Source organism: Eumetopias jubatus, unplaced genomic scaffold (assembly GCF_037043125.1).
Source record: "Eumetopias jubatus isolate StellerSeaLion01/CBP00866 unplaced genomic scaffold, mEumJub1_p1.0 scaffold_2, whole genome shotgun sequence".
Taxonomy (NCBI): Eukaryota; Metazoa; Chordata; class Mammalia; order Carnivora; family Otariidae; genus Eumetopias; species Eumetopias jubatus.
Genome location: NW_028274808.1, coordinates 145,147,070 through 145,169,892, shown reverse-complemented (window position 1 = coordinate 145,169,892; position 22,823 = coordinate 145,147,070). Strand labels below are relative to the sequence as shown.

The following is a 22,823-nucleotide window of genomic DNA, read 5'->3' as shown; positions in this document are numbered from 1 at the left end:
ATTAATTCTCAAGAAAGGAAGTTTCACAAGGAAAGAAAGAGCAGCAAATGACTCACCTCTTGGGACAGACAGAAGTCATTAAGACAATATAAACTCTGAAGATTAATATCAGTAAAAGGTAGGTTATAACAATATTGGGAATACTGGGGAAGAGAGAAGTCTGGGCTCGGTGTATATTTGGGGACGGATTGTAAAAGAATGCTCAACCCTTCACTTTCCACATTGGAAATTCAATATACATAATATACATAATATCCAAAACCTCCCCCACCCCCCAAAACCAAAAAATGATAAAAACATTTTACTTAAGAGAGCTAGAAACAAGGAGTTACCCAATATCAAAAGAAGCATCATAGCTGGAACGTGGTTGTTTTTGAGAAGCAGGAGTACGGTAAAGGGCAGGGAAACACAGCTCTATATAATTCCTGTGAAATGATCTGACTCTTTAAACCAGGTACGTTTATTAGCTTTGACCAAAAATAAAATTACAACTAAAAAGAACTAGAGACATTGAAATCCCTCTCACGTTGTGCTCAGGACGTGATAGTTAAAATAAGTGCTTACAGTGGATGTGTACACTCTTGAATATTGCACATCCTTCTAATAGGTTTTGGCTTCTTGTTGACCTCGCAGAAGCTGCGGTGAACCATCTTATTATCACTTTTCCTACGGCATCCGTATTTAGTGTACTGGAAACCTAGGAAAGGATACACATTTCTTTGGGTTTACTCACTTATTCATCCTGTTACATATGTGGTCATTCAGTCATTCATTCAACAAATATTGACTGAGGATGCACAGGAAGCCAGGCATTGCTGTAGATGCTGAAGGTCCAGAAGTCAATTAAATAAACAAAATCCTTAACTTTTCAGGGCCTACATTTAATAAAGTACAAATGATTAAATATAGTTGTGTTCATGTGCTAATGAACTAGACCCCCGAACACACAGTCTAGTGTGAGGGACAGATCTGAACAACCACTGTGACAGTACCAGGGACACAGGCTTTTAGAGGGTTATGTACATAATTTACTGTAGAGGGCACCAAAGGAGCACAGAGGGGAGGGTCTCAACTTAGCCGGAGGAGGGGCAGGGACTGCTCACAAGATCCGCACTTCTTGATCAGCATCTTCAAGTTCAAACAGTGTCGGGTAAAGGGAAGGAAGCAGAAGAATACTCCAAGCGAAGGAAAGGACATGTTAAAAACGGCAGGTCTGTTTGAAGGGCTGAAGTTTCCTGTGTGAGGGGGATAGGAGATAGGAAAGAATCTAATCCTAAAAGCCTCGAGTGCCAGACTAGCGTTTGGACTTTTTATCTTGGCGGTCACTGGGAGTTTTTGAAGGTCTCCCCACTCACCAACCCTGACATCTGTAAATAATTAATTAATTAAATTAAAAAAAAAAATCCCAAACCTACAAAAATGTTGTAAGGAAAGCACAATGAACATTGTTATGCCTTGCGTCTAAATTAACCTTGTATTACGGGTCACTGTATTTGAGGTGCATATGTATATATTTTTACATATGTAATAGCTTAATTATAATATGCAATATATATAATATACATAAAATTTTGCCAAATCCTTTGAGAGTAAGTTGCTGGCATCCTGATCCTTCACTTGTAAATACTCAGGCATACTGCCCATAACAAGTACATCTCCTACATAATTCTTAAAACCAGAATATTTAACACAGATATAGTACTATTATCTAATATAGAGACCAAATTCAAAATTTGCCAGTTGCCCCTATCATGTTCTTCATAGCAATGTTTTCCCAATCAAGGATTATGCAGTGCATTTAGCTGTCATGGAATTAAGCAGGAATAGTTTCTGAGCCTCTTTTTATCTTGGATATTTTTGAGATGTGCAGGCCATTTGTTTTGTAAAATGTCCCATAATTTAGGTTTATTTAATTGCCTCCTAGTGATTAGATTCAGGTCAAAAACACTTTTGACAAGAATACTACATAAATGATGTGGTGTCTTCAGGACAACACATTAGGAGGCTACAAGATTTAAATCAGACAAATACTGTAACTACTCATTTGGTCATTCATTCAGTCATTCATTCAAGATTACCCTGGAAATAAAGGAAGAGAAGAAAATCAAATTAGCTGACTAGTTAAAAGACTTTTGCAATAATCTTCCCTTCCAAAATCATGAAGGAAACCTGGTGAGGAAGGAACAGATGTGGTAGATATTAAAAAGGTGTGTCTGACAAACCTTGTAACCAAGTAGATGCTGAGGGAGCAGCAAAAGAGAAGATTCAAATTAAACATGCATTTTGTAATGGATTAAGTGTCATTTTAAATAATTAAAAACATTTTATGTCCCCTTCACCTCAAAAAAAAAAGCCTCTTTAAAAATACATCCTTGGGGCAGCTGGGTGGCTCAGTCGGTTAAGCGTCTGCCTTCCACTCAGGTCATGCTCCCAGGGTCCTGGGATCGAGTCCTGCATCGGGCTCCCTGCTCAGCCTGCTTCTCCCTCTCTCTCTGGCTCGCCCCTGCTTGTGCTCTCTCTCTCTCTCTCTCTCGGTCAAATAAATAAAATGTTTAAAAAAATAAAAATAAATAAATAAATAGTACATCCTTGAATTTAGAATTATAAAATAAATGGTTGACGCATGCATTCCCTACTCTGAATAATTTTTTTGTTCTTGGTTACTCAGCATCATGACTCAGCCCTTTGCCTTCTCCTGCCTGTTGGGGAAAATTCCCTCTAGACCAGCTCAGTTCTGGAGCGTTTATTGTTCAGAAGCAGAGGAATGGATGCAGTGAAAAACTGAAAAACTCTGCAAACGACTTAATGGGATTTACTGGAGAAAGGGCAGAAAGGCAGCACAATGGAGTAAGAGCATGTAGCCAGAAGCCAGACCACCTGGGTCTGTATCTTAGGGTCGGCAAACGACTTCTCCCTGTCCTTCAGTTTTCCAATCAGTACAACAGAGATAATCATAGTGCTGACCTCACAGAGCCATTTTGAGTATTCATGCACTAATATAGAGAACGTTTAAAACATTTAAAACAGTACCTGCCACCTGGTACAACTAATAGCTCTTTTATTACTAACACTTATAGAAAAGAAATGCACAGGTATGGAAAGCAAAAGTGGAAAAGAAGAAGAAAGGCCAGAACCACAGGACACTGCATTTGGGTGAGTCTGGGAAAAGTAAAGTCATTAAAAGTACCACCATATGAGTATGAGGGAAAAGGGCAAGAGGATTTTAAGAAGGTTTACCATTGTTAGGAACAGACTCCCATCCATCCTTTGTAGATTTAGAGATTTCAGTAAAAATGCTTTGTACTTATGTTTTGGTTGTTATGTTTGGTATTTCTCAGATAATGGCCTCAATTAGAGGCAATCTTTAAGGGAAAAGCACCATAACTGGCCTTCTATGAATTACACTGAACGTACTAAATGGGTACAATTGTTACCTCCACCACAGGGTTTGGAACACTGAGACCAGCTCTTCAAAGCCCACTCAAAAGTATCTAATTCTTCCTGGATGACATTGTTGCTGCTGATTGTAGGTGCAGAATCTTCATGAATGATGTACTTATATGTCAGGCTGGAGTGGGTATCGTTCTCCTGAGGGATGATCTAATGGATACATGAAATAGATAGGTAAGTCACCTGAAGGGGTTTTACATTTTCAATAAAAATTATAACTATTTCAGAACAGTTGTCCTATTAAAACTGGAAAACTTTCAAGCAGTTTCTAAAAATATGTTTCTCTTTCTATCAACTGAAGTATAAGGATGCTCTCTTTAAGAAAAAAAAATGTAAACATATAAAACTTTGACCATAAAAAAATAGAGGTATAAGAGTTTATATAATAAAAATAATACATTTTCAATGAGATTCACTGTGGATTTCCTTAAGTTATATATCTCCCTACTGCATTTGAAAATTATTCTTTAAAATAGTTGTTTTGTCATAAAGACAAAGATAATAATGTTCTCTCCAGAAAATGTACACATTATGGAAAAATACAAAGAAAATGAAAATTGTCCATGATTCCACTAAACCAGAGAAAACCAAAGTCACTTCTAAAACAAAACTTTTAGAAATAGCTTTTGTTTGAGAAATTGAGCAATATTGAACCCACTAGGATGAAGGATTTGGTTATCTGGGTTCTTTTCTCTGTTTTTCCCTTAGTCTTTGTTTTCAAAACAACATTACAAACCAAGCATTGACCCTTACACTCTAGCCAGATGCCTACAGCTTCCACCCCAGACAGCTATTGCCATGCTCTTGGGCTCCCAGCCTGGGGTTCCAGCCCTTTAGAGAGGAAAAGAAAGGTCATGGTGATACAGCAGTGCTTGTCCACAACCCCACTGTCCTAGCTACAAATCTCCTCCTTATCTCTAGCTCACGTTGTTCCCTGCAGGTGCCCTGCTATCAGTGGACAGAGCCCTGAGGTAGGCTAGCATGGCGGTTAATGGCAGGGCTCTGAGGCCAGACCCCTGGGCCATCAGAAGACTGCAGTGTAATTATGGGAGTGAAACGGACCTTCTGAGCTCCAGCCATTCAAACTTAATAAAATTTTGATTAGTGTATATTTTTGCTATAAAGTTATATAACCTATGAAACAGAATGATAGAAATAAACGCACAGAAACATGAATAATGTTTGACATAGATGAAAAGATACCTTAATGGAAAAAAAGACCATTTCTTTTTCAACAAATGGTACCAGAACAAGTCATTGTGGTGGCTTTAAAAATGTGTCCGCAAACCCTTCGATATTTTCCTTCTCAATGAGTAGGGCTTAATTCCTCTCCCCTTCACTGTGGGCTGGACTCAGTGACTTGCTTCCAGCAAACAGACAACAGCAGCATGGATGGGATGTTACTCCCAAGATTTGGTTTAAAAAGACAGTCTCTGTCTTGGCTGCACTCTGTAACTTGGATCACTCATTCCAGTGGAAGCCAGCTGTCATGTGATAAGGATACTTAGGGAGTCTAAGGAGAAGCTCATGTAGTGAAGAATGCAAGCCCACCAGCCACCACATGGGAAAGCTTAGACGCAATCTTCTAAGGCCTTCCAACAGCCCTGTGATTGAGTAGGGAAGCAGATGTCCCCGCTGGAGCCTTGGGGTGACTAGCCACAGCTACTGGCAACCTCATGAGATGCCCTGAGCCATAGCTAGTCATTGCAGCAGCTCCCAGTGGCCTGACCTACAGAGGCTATGAGATAATAAATGCCGCTTTGTGTTTAGCTAAGATGGTCAGGGTGATTTGTTATGCAGCAATAGGTAATATAGACATCCACATGCAAAAATAAGCACCTAACACATTACACAAAATTTATATAAAAATCAACTCAAAATGTAAAATATAAAACTATAAAACTTCTAGCAAAAAATAAGAAAATGCTCTAACACTGGATTAGGCAGAAATACACATACACACATACACACACACACACACACACACACACACACACACCAGAATCTTGATCCATAAAAGAACAAATAATTGATAAATTAGACTTCAGGATACTTAAAATATTTTGCTCTGTGAAAGACACTGTTAAGAGGACAAAAAGAAACTATAGAAGAAGATATTTGACAAATCATATTATTTCATAAAGGACATATCAAGTATATATAAAGAACTCTTAAAACTCAACAAAAAAGATAAAACAACCTGCTTTATGACTAACATAACAATAAAGTAAAATTAAAAAAAAAACCTACTTTAACAATGGGCAAAAGATTTGGACAGACACTTTGCCAAATAATTTTCAAAGAAAGAAAAAACATCCTTGGGATTGAGTGGGGATATTTGGTTTTAAATTAGGATAATATTTTTTATAATTTGATAAATTACATACAGAATCCAACAGTATTCTTCAAACCAGGTAGATGTCTTCTGCTTTCATCCATGAAGGAGTAATAGAGTTGCCTTGCTGATATTAAAAACAATAAAACTGGACAGAACAGATGAGGGAATTTTTTTGTGGGGGAGGGCAATGAATAATACAGCGAAGAACAGTGATGCTGTGAGAAAGAGAAATGGGCCAGGTCCTGGCTTCCTGACAGGGTCAGGTTGTGGGCCCTGCACAGGGAGCACGAGCCTAAGCCAAGACAGCAGTCTCAAGGAGCTGAGGGATGGAGAGTGGGGTTTGGAACTTGCAGGGAGGGCCCTAAAGAAGAAGGGGCTGCACAGAGGGATGACCCAGAAGCTGCATGCATCCTAGACGGAAGGCTGGTCTGTGCATGCCCAGGCCAAGACACCATGCTGTCTACCAGCGAATAGCTGCTGTGGGGCTGGGAGCAGGACAGAGACACCCAAGGTCCGGTGGTGCTAGGGAGATAGGAGTTCTTATCTAGCCAGATGAAGAGGCCTCGCTAACACTTCAGGTATTCAGCTAAAGCATCAAAAAGGCCATGCTATAAGAATAAGGACAAACTTGAAACAGATCAGCCCTAACAAAGAATAAATCAGGCTTCACAGATCAGGAGGAAATGACAGCCAGAACAAAACCCCACAGCCTGTAAAGAAGGCAACCAAATGCCCTACAACTTACCAACTATATAATTGGTATACACTTAACTATAATTCCAGTATACACTTAAAAAATTGTAAGAAGCAGGAAAATGTGACTCATAATCCAGGAAAAAAAAAAAAGCAGCCCATAGAAACAGACAACATGAAGACACAGGACTTAAAGGAAACGTTAGACATAATGAGTGAAATATATGGAAATCTCAGCATAGGAATGGAAACGATACTTTTTTATTTAAAAAAAAAAAGGACCAAATGGAAATTCTAGAAAGGAAAAGAACACCATCTGACATGAAAAATTTACTGGATGGGCTCAACAACAGATTGGAGACCACATAAGACACAGTCAGCGAACTTGAACACGGCTCAATAGCAATTATCCAATCTGAAGAGCAGAGAAAAAGTGATTACAAAAGGATGGACAAAGCCCAGAAGGCGTATGGAACAATTTCAACTGGGTTAGCATATGTGTAAATGAGTCCTAGGAGTGAGAGATGGGGGAAAAACACACTTGGCACACAATGGAAAATCAACACAAATTTGGTGTAAAACAACAACAACAACAACAACAACAAAAACCCATCAACTTAAATCACCAAGATGCTTGGTGAACCCCAAGCCAGACACAAAGAACCTCACAAACTAAGCATATCACAGTCAAATGGCTTGACAAACAATGAAACAAAACAAAAAGATGAAGAGAAAATCTTTAAAAAGCAGTCGGGGAAAGTGGATGCTTCACATGCAGAGGAGCAATATGAATGGGGCTGACTTCTCATCATAAATGATGGGTTGTAGAAGACAAACGTTATGAGTCGAAAGATAGTTCCTGTACGTTGGCCCCTACTTTGTTTGTTTCTTCACAGCAGGCTGAGAGCCTTTAGCTCAGAAGCCCGCTGGCACCAAACTCAAAGTTTTACATACCCAGTTCTTTTCAATCCAGCCCAAACAGGCATATTTTTAGCCTGTTAGAACCTGCTTGCTTAGCAAACCCTGATGAAACTGCACTGGCCATTTGCTAACTATAGAGGGGTCTGTGGCTGTAAGGATCCCAAGCTGCTGCTGCTCTCAGGAGCTCTCAGAGCAGACTCCCCACTGAGCTGCTGATTGACATCACCGCACCAAAAACACCCCCTCTCCAATCCCTTCTGTCCCAGGAGTTCCCTTCTGCCTCTCTCTGGTGGCCGACCTGCAAACCTGTTAAGGGGGCAATAAAGCCAGGGCGCACTGCTGGCACCCCATGGTCACATCTACCTCCCTAATCGGCCCTCCAGTTCCTTCAACTCCCCTATAACAGCGTAAAAACATCTTTAAAGTGCTAACACACCACACACACACACACACACACACACACACAGCACTAGCTACCAAAATGTTTATACCTGCTGAAGATATCTTCTAAGAATGAGGGTGAAATACAGATATTTTCAGATAATTGGAAGTTGAGAGAATTCTTTGCTAGCATGCACACCCACACCACAAGAAATGCTAAAGGATGTTCTCTATATCAAAGGTAAATGATACTAGATGGAAAGTCAGATTTACAGGGAAGAGGGAAGAGCATCAGAAACGGTAACTATGTGGGTAAATATAAAAATCTATCTCATCTTTTGTCTCTAATAGATAATGGATTACTGGAAGTCAGGAATCATAATACTACGTTATTGGGTTTATAATGTACATATAATAAAATATATGACAAAGTTGCACAAAGAGTAGAGAGGGACAGATAAATGGAATTATAAAAAACAAGTAACTAACTATTCAATGTTCAAGATAAAAGTGTTTTCAGATAAATTAATTATAAAATTATAGAACCAACTACATAGTAAGCCTGTAATACCACATACCAAAACAATAACAGGATCGTGTAAAGGTCCATCTGTGTGAAGAGTTTCAATGTCATCTTCAATGTTATAGTCCCATTCCACACCAAGATCTATGAAGGTCCGCGACTTGGCTTCCTCTCCTTTGCCATTTAAAATATAGTGGCCTGTAGCCTGGTTCTTAATAGCTAGAGGGAGAAAAATGGGTAACCAGCATACATTTTATTTGATCATATTACAGGTTTGATGACCCACAGCAAGTCTATCCCTTTCTATAAATGAAAGACTGTTTATTAGCATCAAAGCAATCAAAATGAGTGTTAGTTCTGATATGACTCCCATTCCCTTCATTTGGCCTTCAAAATCCTCAAGCAGCACTCCTAACTAGTCAAAAACAATAGCAAGATGGTTAAATAAGGGAGATAAAAATTGACAAATATTCCCATTTGAAAGGACTGTCAAAGAGGTTAACAGTTTCTAACCCATTCCTGTATATTTCCTCAGAAAGCTGGGCATATTTAGAAAATTATGGATACTTCTATAATCATTAACACAAATCATTTATGCTAGGATAGCACATAACATAATGTGCTACTGTGTTATCTCTTCCAAGTTAGTAAAAGTATTGATAGGTACCCAACATAAGTTGAACTAATTTTTAGACCAACAAACAATTAGTTCTTATGTCTGTGAAATTCCAAGGCCACGTCCCTACTTGATATGGCTAGAAAAAGCTGTCTATTGGTGATAGAGTTCTTAATGCATTATTGATCTACTATATATTATTTAAAAATGCTTTCTCTAATAGATAAAACATAACAAATTGGATTTCAAAGTTGGCAGGTATTTACCAGCATATAATCAGTTAGAAAATAAAATTTCATGTTATTACCATTCCTGAAAATGTGTAGATAACATGAGTAATTTTAGTTAAATACATTTATTCCTCTTGAGTTTTTTTAAACTATCTCATGTTTCCAGAGTTAATAATCTGAGTTCTAGGACAAAAAATAAGGAATATGAATTATTGGAAAAAGAACTATGGCTGACTGCTAGATCATTAAGGAATCTAGTAGTGAATTTAATTTAAATACTAAAAAAAATTCTATGAAACACCATAAAATAATTCATTTTTTAAGTCACACATTTAAAAGAAAAGCAATTTGAGACAAATTTTCATGGGGTTGACAGATGATGCTTTCATTTCAGAGAACTTCCTCGTGCTTTAATAGGTCAGGGAATCTGTGGAAGTCATGCTTACGTTTGTACATACACTTTGAAAACAAACCCTTTAGGATGACATTTTTATGTGATCCTCTCATAAAGGAGGAAAAGAATTCTTAACAGCCATGCAAATGGATCTGCATGTGTCAGGCAGAAACTCAACACATCACAGATACTGGCTTTTCAGTAAAAGAACTTAAAATGCAATAAAAGTAAGGAGAGGCATATAGTATGGCATCAACCAAAATATCAGAACTAATTTGCCAACATAACTATGGCAAATTTTTTTTCTGATATTCTTCCTTAATTTAGTGCATTTTATTAACATATTTATTTTCCTCATCCCCTAATACAGAGCAAAAATGCATAATAAACTTGTTAAATAACCTTTCTTCATATAAATAATGAACCAACCCAGGTTTCACCAAAAATTAAAGCTCTATTTTTGAATATTTTTTATTTTAAAGAAAGAAGAGTGGGGAGAAATGACCAACAAAAACCACATAGTAATGATTTATATGGAATTCCGAATCTTGCATATCTATGTATATATACACATATACATACAGATCCACATACGTCTACACACACATATACCTCTCTCTCTATATGATTTCTTTGACATTTCTCTAAGTGCATGCTAAAGCAAAGCCAGCAGACAGAAACACTTACCAAGAATATGAGGAGAAGCCTCGTCTTCTTGGATTAACACATGTCTAGCACCCGGGGGTATATCAAACATCTTAAGGTACCCTTTGCATGTGTAGTAAATATCGGAGAAAGCAAAGAAGAAAACAAAAGCAACAACCATGGTTAGCCGAGCATGAAATTCTTACTGCTTCTGCATGCAGAAGAGGGCATCCATAAACTCAAAGAAGCAGTTTCAGGAATGAACTTCAAAGCACTGGTCGTTTTTGTGACAATGGGCATGAGATTAGAGGAAACCCTTCTTTTTTTTTTTTTTAAAGGTATTAAGAAGGGGGGAGTTGATCTTGTTTCTAACCTATCAGTCATTTATCTTGTATTGAACTGTGAATTGTGTCAACAACAATTCAGGCAAATTTCCTGTGTCCCTCTATGTGAGTTTAGGTTTTCTGTTGTTGTTGTCATTGCTGTTAAATTTATTTATTTATTTATTTTTGAGTACAGCTGACACACACAATGTTACATTAGTTTCAGGTGCACAACATGGTACAACATAGTGATTTGTCAAGTTTATACATTACACTATTTTAGTTTTCTAAACCACCCTTTTGAAGTGGGGCCAGTTTTTAGCATACTTTGTTGGTGAACTTTTTGAGATATTTTATCTGTCTGTATATTATTTTAAAAGCTTAAGGGCAAGTATAGATAGCTAAACTTCTAATTAATGAAATATCTTCATATTGAAAGCCTGCTTTGTTCTAAAGAGATTTCAAAACAAGGATCAGTGAGTGGCTTTCATTTTTCTTGTGATCAGCCATTAATTTTAAAGCCTTGAACAAGTTTTATTATGGGAAAGTTTTAAAGTATATTTTTTAGATTTGACCAAACCATTTGGTTGGAAAATGCCGCAAGTTATGTCTTACTTACACTGCCTTAAAAATGTGCCCTAAACTCAATCTTCTAATCTAGAAATCATTAAATCAATATGCTTAATTGATTGCCTTGGGTTATAAAATCTTGTATCAATCCTATTACAGTCAATGTCATATGAAACAAATCTTAGTATTATCACATGTCCTAAAAATTATCTTAAGATCACTTAGAATTAAGATCCTAACTTCAAATCAACAATAGGACAAGTAGAAATCAAGACGTTTTATCCAGGAAATATAAATTAATATAGGGAGATGCTGCAACTGACACCTTACATATGAAACATTCAACTCACACACTACAGGATGAGTGTGACAGAAATTCAGTTATAAATACACAATTGCCAATGTTCTCAGAAAGAAGTATGTTTGTCATTTCCATATGGACAATAAATATCTACCTGTGGGTACATTTACTCAACCTTTTCCCAATATTTATTACTGTCTTAACTCAATGGCATAGTCATTTTGGGGTCGGGGTTTTCAGTACCTGAGTCTGGGTAAAGTCGAGTCCAGGAACCGCAGCATGTTTGTCTGAGTGTGCAATGGCTAGACGGAACATGTTTAAGATGCCGACCAAGCACAGCAAAACAGCTTGATGCCATTTATGGATGCCCATCTTTCTGCAGTTTGCTACAACTTACCCAGTACATTTTTAGCTTCCCTTGTTTCAGCAAGAGAAATATTACGAGCTCCTTTGGGTAAAGTGAAGGCGCCTCTTGTCTTCCCTTAAATAGAATGTTTTTAATTAGTGAAGGTTTCATGTTTATCAAAGTCTTGCTGTTTCATTGACTATACTATAAGTTATATAGATTCTATTAGGTAAGATATCAAATAATCGGTAATTTTATGTGTTGAAGTCAAAATGCATTTTTAATAGTTAGCTAATGCCAATAAAAAGTTAATAGTCAATGAAAGTAAGACTAAGAATGAATGAGAAATGATAAAGGTGATTGGAAGTTGAATACTTGCAGATTTCATTTTCCAGCAACTTGAATTCTGTATGGCACCTCTTGCTTAAATGTTTCCCTGTTGGAAAACGTTAATTAGTCTATTGAGTGACTATGATGACAACACCAGTGCAAAGAAATGGATGTTAGATTATCTTTGAACAGTCTGAATCTGTATGACTGAGAAAACCTTTCTTCTCTCCTGACCTTGAGTTGCAGGTTTAGTCTAATTTTTGACTTATCTGAAAAAAACGCACCACGACCTCATACCACAGAATGGATGATTAATGGATGGATGATTAATGGCAAAAACTTTTTTCCTTACATTAATTTACTCTGGAAATAAAATAATATGAGTGATTTCATACCAAAAAGAATAATATAGCTGCCATAGAGAAAGCACAGTTAATTGCTTCACAATAAGATGAAGAAAATTATATGTTACTCCACCAAAACCACAATATATCATTTTAGTTCTGTGAATGTTCTTAAAGTAATATCATCAGCCAGAAATGGCAATATTTGTTTTTTAACCATTTAACTATTAAATGATCATACAGGAATATCAAAACCATCAGTAACGAAAGACACTTTGGAGTGACCTAGCTCTCTGCCCCACTCAATGTGTCAAAGAGCAAAACTGGTCTGTGTGCACTTGGCTTGCGCTGGGGTAGCTGAGGTCTAACAAGAGTACAAAGAACTAGAGAATTATTCCATTTGGATGAAGACTACCTTTTTTATACTTTCTCTTCTTCTAAAAGGGAAAATCACCGCCATGACAATGTGCTCAAAGTAAATCAGTTTCTTATCTTTATTTTTGTTTTGTCTTATTTTGTCATTTTACCAGAGACTATACCAACTGAATGGGGATGACGAAAGAGAAGCTTCTCAAGGGAAGCACCACATCAAATGTATCTTTAAATGCTGAATTCCCAGAGACATTTTCCCCATAAATGCTTATTGAATAACTGAATAATATTTGTCACAAACTAAAACAGATCATTCCGTAATAAATGTTTGTATCCAAATCTCTTATGAAAATTCCAGTGAACGATTATGAAACTACTCATAATTTTACATATTATGTCTGTTTTTTTTTTTTCCCCATCTGCTGAAACTTCACTGTATGCCTAAGTCCAGGCATTGACTCTAAAATAAACACTAACATTCACACACACAAACAGTCATACCTCAGGGTTGTTTTTGGTTGTGTACCTAATTTTGTGTAATATAAAACTTTTAAAATCATGTGAAATATGGAGTCTAGATTTGTAGATTTATAGATAGGATAAACTTGTTCACCTTTAAAATAAAAGAAGCAAAGCTCATGCAATATTTTAAAAGTTGTATTTAAAATTTTGTGATTTTTTTTTTGTAACTTCTGAACAACAGTTTATGTGAACAGAAAATTCAAAATAAGCCTCAATTCTAATAAGTAGGTCTAATGTGTTTTATTAAAAACACAAAATAGGGGCACCTGGGTGGCTCAGTCGGTTAAGCGTCCGACTCTTGATTTCTGTTCGGGTCATGATCTCAGAGGTCGGGAGATCAAGCCCTGAGCTGGGCTGCACACTGAGTGGGGAGTCTGCCCGGGATTCTCTCTCCTTGTTCCTCTGCCCCTCCCCGCTTGCATACACACTCTCTCATTCACTCTCAAAATAAATAAATAAATAAAATAAACAAACAAACAAAAACACAAAATAAAACAAAACATATTTTAGCTAACTACTATAATTGATATTGATTTTATTTGTTTCTTATTTAAATTAAGTAGACACTCTTTCATCATGGATGCCATGGAGTATGAATTCAGTCCAAGTGTTTTTATTTTTGTTTTTGGTTTTTAGTTCCTTAAAAGGCAATCTGGGGTGTCTGGGTGGCTCATTCGGTTAACCGTCTGCTTTCAGCTCAGGTCATGATGCTGGGGCCCCGCGTCGGGCTCCCCAAACAGTGGGGAGTCTGCTTCGTTCTCCCCAAAGACTGGGGAGTCTGCTTCTCCCTCTCTCTCTGTCTCTCCCCCCGCTGATGCTCGTTCTGTCTCTCACGTGCTTGCTCTCCCTCTCTCTCTCAAATATATAAATAAAATCTTAAAAAAAAAAGAAAAGAAAAGGTAATCTGAATAAAAATAAATCAGCAGCTAATTTTTTGTTATGTTTATAGGGAAAATGTTACATTCCTAAAAGAAGTCCCAAAAAGTATAAATCATGGAGAAGGATACCCGATTCATGAGAGACCCCATCTTACCAAGCTTCTTGGGAGTTCTGGTAAATGTCCCCTTTACGGTTCGACAATGAGAATTATCTCCTCCACAGACGCCACACTTATCCTCAACCTTAGTAGAACCAATTTCTTTATCACAGCCCACTTTCTGGAAAGAGAAGATGTTAAACGTGACTAATTTCAATGTGCCAAGTGAAGGTCAGCATCCTAGACAAGGACAAACCATTTGTTTTATCGTGAGCCCACAGTGACATAGTCTGACCAAACCTTGACTCAAGCTCTGATTTTTTTAATGCCTCAATCTTTTTGAAGAACTACTATGAAGTCAAATGACTTGTACTCTAGGTTAAAATCTACTCTAGGATACATTCCCCCAGTCTAACGAAATATTTACCCCATCACACATAGTCATGACCCATTGAACATTTATTAAGCACAGATATTGTCATTGATGCTGAGAAGACAAAAAGACAAAAAGTGTTTTTCCCCTGTTGCTCTCCTATTTGGAAAAATGAGTAATAAAACGATGAGCTGGGCATTAGCATAAGCTTTATAAGCTGGCTAGGGATGCAAAACAAAACTTTACAAAAAATAAAGTAAGACGAAATCAGAGGGAGACAAACCGTAAGAGACTCTGAACTCTAGGAAGCAAGCTGAGGGTTGCTGGAGGGGAGGGGGATGAGGGGCTGGGGGAACTGGGTGATGGACACATGATGTAATGAGCACTGTGTATTATATAAGACTGATGAATCACTAAACTCTACCTCTGAAACTAAAAACAAACCAAACCAACCAACAAACAAAAAAAACTTTACGAAGGGCTGGATATTTTCATAGGGCCCTGTCAAAAGGCATTTCAAGAATGCAGAGGGATAAAAACAGAGCCATGGAAATTGTATGCTCATGGAAAGTGGGTTCTGAGAGCAATACTGAAGCCATGTTTAAGCCAATGGAAAGTTAGTACTGTACAAGAGGGGAAGAACAGTGAAAGATTTGCAAAGCACAGGCCACGAAAGACCTCGAATATCAGGCAGAGTTTACATTTTCACAGAAACTTTAACAGGGAACCACGGAAGGTTTTCTGAACTGGGGCAGGCCCCTTCATGGAAATCAGCGCAGGGTAAGGGGACATGATAGGCCACTGCACTCAGAAGTTTGGAATGAAAACGGGCAGAGACAATGATGACCACACGTTTGATGTACTGTGGGAGGGTGAGAGGTGGACAAAAGTCAGATTCTACTTTCAGGGGAAATTCATTTCAAATGCGAAGTCTCTGCATTCTTGAGATTCATTCCTACAACACTTTGGTTGTGCTGAAGTGAAGAAGAAACAGAGAGGAGTCACGTGTTCAGTAAATAACGCTGATTTCATGTCAATTCAACTCGGGAACATGAACAAGAAAGTCAACTGCAGTTTTTTATAAAAAAGAGTCTCAGTAGGGCAAAACCCGGTTTTTGCATCTTCGCCTCTTTTGTTCTGAGGTGGAATTCAGTGTTTAAACTTAGAATCAATTGGAAAGTAAGAGAGAGAGCAGGAGAGACAGAGGGGGAGAGAGAATTTCTATTACTTTTTAAATAAAAGATAAAATACACTTAGCATTGCGTTTTTGAAAACAGCTCCATAGTGGAAAAGTAGATGACTACTAGTAAAATACTCAAAGCAAAAAAGGCACTATCCATCCTAAGCTGTTGTATCCCCAACCAGAGGGATCAGAGTAATTTAGAAAAGGCATTTGGCTGGAAGAAGACGAAATCATATTTAAATCTCGATTCTGCCAATGGCCAAACATTGATGTGAAAAGTGAAAATTTCTCCCGCATTTGGTTTAGGCCTCCTCAGCTAGTCCTAGATTCTCATTTTAATGTGATTTTACAGATGAGACGGGGTTAAGATCTTTTGAAAACATGCAGGTGAACGAATGTCAAAGCAGAATTGCACAACGGCGCAGGAAGCTTCCAGGGATGCCATGTGAACTCACCACACACTCTCCCCGCACACATATGCTGTACGGATCTTTGTAAGAACAGTGCGTTCCATCCAGCACCAGCTGTTTCATATACACCACATCTCCAGTCTCTCTGGATTGGCAGTAAAGGTGGCATCTTTTCCTGGCTGCAAAGATGGAGGATTAAATCGACCATGTACATAAAGTGACATATTTGCACACTACAGTGATTTTATTTTTAAAATACAGAGTTTCCGCACGATGTCCTGAAAACAAAACATTGTATGAATAAATAAAAGAAAGAGTAGCAGAAAAGGATAGATACTTGGCTTACAACTGATCTAAACTGTGAAACTTCTGAGAGTGAAAAGTGGCTGAATTAATAACTGCACAGGAATGACTGGGACTGTCCCAGGCAAAGCAGGTTGGATGTCAACCACGGATTTAACCACAGCTCTTTAATAAACTTTAATTCAGAACCAATTTCATTTTAGTGACACTTAGAGAATTAAAAGCGTTTCTCTTTTGTTTGAACCGATGACCTAGGATGGTTTATGCCTCATGTAGGATCTCATTAGTTAAATGTAATATAATTTATGTGACTCGCTTCACCGAAACAGATAAAAATTAATGCATTTCTTCTTAATGCAGGGCAACTTGGAATTCCCGTGTGGATGCAATCTTTCCTTTAAAACAGCTTTTAAACTGAACTCGTCAGTGTATTGAGTCATATGGTAACCATGTCACTATTTTGTTTCATCCACCCAACTACGAAGTACGGTGAGACATTCCTATTAAAGAGGGCACGTTCTGCATGGAGCACTGGGTGTTATATGCAAACAATGAATCGTGGAACACTACATCAAAAACTCATGATGTAATGTATGGTGACTAACATAACATAATAAAAAAAAAATTCAGAGGTATGAAGTGAAACGCTAACAGGGAATCCCCAAGTGTCTTTTCTAATAACTAGGGTAACGGTACAAAAGTAAAAGGTTATGACGTGCCTTTTGTTCTCAAGTCATGATCTTCTTGTTTCTCAGTTCTAAAGGAAATGTGGTGTTTCCCTGGTTATTCGGAAAGGAAAGATCACAGTATTCTAGAGCGTTTCCTAGTAGAAGGATGTCAGTCAAATGAGGAAACTCAACATGTCTCCACGGGTCTTTCCAGCAGTGACAGTGGGAATGCCGTTGGCCAGGAACTAGCCCACAGTCCTCACCTCTCTAGAGAAAGGACTACGCTAGCCCTGTTCTTGGAAACCCAGCAGGACTTACCCCTATAAACACCAAGTTTTCTAATTTACCAAGTAAGGACCCAGAGTCCCAGGGATTGGTGTTGACAAGGCTTACACTCTGAGTCCCCATCCACACAGTGGGAAAGACAGCGAGCATCTACTCACAGTCGGGATGTTCGTATGGCAACCAGTGGTGTTTGGTATTCTGGAATTCGAAGTGGGAGTTACGCTGTTGGCACTGCTGCGCTCTGAAGTCCTCAAAGTGTTTTGGGCATTCTTCTGTATTACAAAGCTGGTACTCAAAATTAACACCAGGACAATCCTGACCACCGTTGATGGGCCTAAAAGAAAAGACAACATTGAAAAAGGCCCTTTGGCTCTGGGCCAGCAGTTGAAGCTTGCAGACACAGTGTGGAAGGCAGAAAGCCAGAGCTGCTGAGCTATGGGCACAAAGGGAATGAACTCATGCTTCCTAATTTCCATCCCTCTCCAAAAGCACCATCCTCCCCCTATGTGTGTTTGTCTGGGACGGGGTGGGGAAGCGGAGACCAAAAACTCAACTTAAGTCAGCATTTCAAACGGTATATTTTGAATGCACAGTGAAATATATAAAGAAATTTTAAAAAAACATATGTCTGGACCGAGGAAAATTATATTTTCTCCCATGCATAAAACATGTACATGTAACCCAAAGACATTTGATCACAGCTCTATGTCTTAGTTTTCTCCTATGCAGAATGAGAAAAATAATCCCCTCTTTCTTAGAGAAACATGCAGAGGACTGCATACGTTAACATATTTAACATACTTACAACAGAGCATGGCTCATGGTGAACTTTAGCTGCCCTTATGATAATTTTTATCGTTTATATTACTCCCACTAACACTACCAGCATCTCTTCCCATGAAAACAGGTATGTGACATTTGATATTTTTTATGAAAAATTTTCTCAGAACCATCCTGCTGCCGGAGACTAAAGAAGGCGCTTTCCTTACATGGTAAACCCTAGACCAGAAAGAAGGTCCTAAGGTTTGCTGAGCGCACAAGAGGGATTCACTATATTTAGTCTGAGTGAGTGAATAGGGAGCTGTTCCCCCAGTTCCTTGGTCTTCTTTCACCATCTTTCTGTGGTCCTGCTCCTCTGTGTTGCTCTCCTAACCCCAGAGGGAGTGAGCCCCCGGCTGGAGCTGCTCCCGGCGCTGACAGGCTGACACACCTGGGCTTCCTGCAGTGTCCCTCCCAGCACTGGGGCCCAGGCCTTAACAGCACAGGGACGGGCCTTCCCTGCCTAGCTCCTGAAGACTTCTAAATAGCAACGGCTTCCAAAATCTCTAATCTTTGCTTGAGCCTCAACTTTGCCATTGACGACTCTTCACAAGATTGATGAATGGAGATTTATCCCAAATAGACACTTAAACCCCTAATTTTCATGTTTTGTGTTTGACATGTACTTCGTGAAACAGAATATTAATAACAGAATACTGGAGCATTTTCTGGTCTACCCAAAAATAACTAGAATTACAGGAGTTTACTCACGTGGGATTATTACACTGGCGCGTTCTGAAACGGACACCAGTTCCGCATGTCCGGGAACAGGAGCCAAATTTGGTCCAGGATCCCCAGTTGCCATCTTGTTTTTGTTGATTAGCATTCTTCCACATGCAGTGGCCCTTATAGCACCACTGAGGAAAATGACAAAAGGCAATTATGAAAATCATGCCTAAGCCAAAGCTCAAGTTATTACACAACTACCACCAGTTAAAGGCCTTTATTCCTTTTCTGCCCCCAGGTAAAAATGCATTTAAAATGAACCCAGCTCAATTATAACAATAAGGTACCCTATAGAGGATAATGTAGACTTGCATTTTTAAGTATAAAATGAAAAAAAAATCACTCACTCAGACAAGTTTTTAAATGATACATTTACAGTGAATATCAAACAAAACCATTAAGAATGATATGAGGCCCCAACTTGCATAGTAGGAAGTATTCTACCCTTCATCCCTCATTAGCTAGATTACCAGGGTTGTTTAAAAAATATATGCCTTAACTTTGGAATTAATTAACATATCTAAACATATACAGTGTTCAAAACACTTAGGTTTGTTTCTAAATTTTCCAATCACAATGATTCTGAGAGATAGATAGGTCATTTGTTATCTTTACATCTTTAGATCAGGAATATTGAGACCCAGAAATGATCATGAGGAGGGTAAGACCAACTGACCAGGAAGTAATTAAATGGGAACTATTGAACCTTGATACTACAGAGGCACCTAGCTTATAGTACCTAGGACAGAGCAGGTCCTCAACAGGTATTAGTTCTTTTCCCTTTCAACATTTTGACTTCCTTTTTTGTCCTACTTACAATAAAAATGTTTCTTAATACTCAGATTTGGTAAATTTAAACATAACACAAATATATTTAGAGAAGTTGGATGTTCAGAGTTGATTTACAGGATATATTTTTCATAAAGCAAAAATGAATCAACTCATTGTTGCTCTTGTTTTTTTAGTCAAAAGTTTGTAACACTGAATTTTTCCAGAGCAACACACTGTATGTAATATGTTTAGCATAATACCTAACAAAGTTTAAACACCCATAATGGCAGATTTTATTTTTATTATTATCATTTTTATGCTTGTAATTCTCAGAGCAAATACAGTTCATACACATTTGAAGTAGAGCTCTAAATGGCTTTAAAAGAACTAAAAGCTACATAAATCTTCCTTGCCGCTTTTAGAACTGTCTACAGTATCTTATTTCCAAACTAGTCATGGCTCTTCAACTTGAGTTCTTAACATGTCTTTGTTTTGGGTTTGGTGATCTTTCCCCTTATGAGTAGCGTAGATTGGCCCCTGGCCACTTTCTGAGCATTCAATCTTGACTACACAATTTGAGATTTAAAACCGCTGGGCATCTTTCCCCAAGGAACAAGGCCAAATCTTCTGTATAAATTCACATGACTTTATTTCTGGACAACTTTCACAAGGAGTGGGACGCCAGCAAGTAAATCAAATCCCGTTAGCAGGGGCCCAGATATTCTGCTGAACTGCTGCTTCCTATTCTATCAGGAACAGCCAAACAGTGGTCTCAAAGATGGTAGGTCCTAATCCCCCAAATCTGTAAATGTCCTTATTTGGAAAATGGTCTTTGCAGATGTGATTTGGTTAAGGATTTTGAGATGGAGAGGTGATCCTGGATTATTATCCAGGTGGGTTCTAAATGCCAGCACAGCACCTGTATTCTTTTAAGAGAGGGGCAGAGGGAAATTTGCACACAGAAGAGAAAGGGACACTGTGGCCACAGAAGCAGAGACTGGAATGGTACAGCCACAAATCAAGGAATGCAGGCAGCCCCCAGAAGCTGGAAGACGCAAGAAGAGATCCTCCCCTAGAGCCTCTGGAGAGAGTATGATCCACACAACTATTTTGGCTCAGTGAAACTGATTTTGGACTTCTGGCTCCTAGAACTATAAGAGAATATCATTTCTGTTTTTTTCAGGAGCCAAGGTTGTGTGTGGTAATTTGCCATCGAAGCCCTAGGAAACAATGCTACTGCATTATCATAATGAAACCCCATACACCATGGTTGGTATAAGAATGACTACAGCAAGGGTCATAATTTTCCAGGTTTCTAAAGATGATGGTGATGAAACCTAGATTAGATTTTCATTGTATAAATAGATATACTCACTTTTCCAACAGCACACTCAGTCCCATCAAGTGGGGGTCCCTTTTTTGTCTTACAAAAGTAGGGATTATCAGGATGGCTACACCACAGCTGTTTACATGGGTCAAATGTTCGGAACTGGAAGAGAGAATCAGGATCTCAATGAAATAGAGATGGCATGTCATACCAACATATATCTGAGAGTATCTTCTAGACACTTTCTTCATGTCATGTTCCTTGGGTGTTTTAATTTTAAATTAACAGTCATAGTTGTGGCATGATAAGAAAAAAAAAATACTGCCTAAGAATTAATTCCAAGGAAAGAATACTTTTATTCTGCTTTTCTAAAATATCAATGATAAACAATAATTTGTCTGCGACTCTCTGGCTGACTTCAACATTTCTGCATACCATTTCTATTTTATGGTTTTCAGACAATATGGGAATTTTAAAGAATTTGTAAATATTATGACCATTTTAAATATGAAAACTTATTAAGATGGTTTTACAGCTCTCAAGTTATCAAAACTGCTTCTCTTTATCCCTGTAGTTATGAACTGGCCAGATTATAAACAATACTGAGCTGATTAAAAGCAGAAAATATTTATAAGTCTTGCTACACGAGATAAGGTGTCCTAGGTGTAACAAAATCTCAATACATTCATGTAGTTTATAACATACTTTCCATATATTTAATCCTCAAAACAATCCATGACTGAGACTGAAAGTTATAAGGTAAGGCTTTAGTTACGGTTATAGGTTATAAGTGAGATAGTAACAGTCAGACTAGAGTCTTAGTATTCTTATTTGTGAGAATGTTTTTGTTTTCCTAAAACACCACATTATAATATCCAAATGGATGTGGAAGCACACATATTTGTGTGTGGTCTTTACTTGTCTGATCTCTTTGTAACTAGAAATATCTTACCATTATCTAGATTTGAAAAAAAAAATACCAGTTTATCCACATATTTATTGTTTACAGCACTAATTACCTGCATATAGCCTATGGTCACAGCTTTTATTTTTTTAAATTGTACTCATTTTGGACCTGGGTTTTTTTTTTTTTTTTTTTTTGGTTCTAATCCCTATTACTTAATGTAGAAATTGTACTTTTCCATGACATTGAGCCAAAGCTTTAGAATTCTCAGGTCGAAAGCATTAACGCAGGTAATGAGGCGCTGACAGCATGTACCTTATACACAGACCAAATGGCTGCAGACAGCTCTATATGGAAGATTTCAAACAGCGATCAACTTCTTTTCAATATCTTGAAATACTTAATTTTTTGCTCTAACATATAAAGCTTGCTCCAACATATAAAAAGCCCCTCCTTTCTCCCCCCTGCCTTTTTTAATGAACTACTAAAGCTCAATGTAGAAATTTAGTGAAACATAGCCCTAATGTGCACAGCCACATGGAGGACTGGCTTTACTGGACCCCATTTACCATGTGCCTGCATTGTGCTAAGCACTGTAATTATGGTATCAAATTTAATCCTGATCCCAATTCTACGAGATAAATACTATCATTATCCATATTTTACACCCAAGTAAACTAAGAGAGATTGAATAAAGTGCTCAAACTCATCTATTTAGTAAGTAGGAGATCCAGATTCTGACAACCCACCTAGCCTGAGTATGAAACCCATATTCCTGA

The 22,823-nt window shown here is 37.9% G+C and overlaps 1 protein-coding gene across 1 annotated transcript in view; it reads right to left on the bottom strand.

Annotated features, from left to right (window-relative positions):
* Nucleotides 1–22,823, bottom strand: part of ADAMTS3 (ADAM metallopeptidase with thrombospondin type 1 motif 3) — a 249,138-nt gene that overhangs the window by 11,450 nt on the left and 214,865 nt on the right. Inside the window, exons 11-19 of the mRNA XM_088020731.1 lie at nt 21,189–21,302; nt 19,028–19,173; nt 17,656–17,831; nt 16,287–16,420; nt 14,333–14,456; nt 10,234–10,314; nt 8,362–8,525; nt 3,435–3,600; nt 565–697 (exon numbers count right to left, since the gene is read on the bottom strand). Of these exons, the coding sequence (XP_087876857.1) occupies nt 565–697; nt 3,435–3,600; nt 8,362–8,525; nt 10,234–10,314; nt 14,333–14,456; nt 16,287–16,420; nt 17,656–17,831; nt 19,028–19,173; nt 21,189–21,302 (1,238 nt within the window). The remainder of the gene's footprint in view (nt 1–564; nt 698–3,434; nt 3,601–8,361; nt 8,526–10,233; nt 10,315–14,332; nt 14,457–16,286; nt 16,421–17,655; nt 17,832–19,027; nt 19,174–21,188; nt 21,303–22,823) is intronic.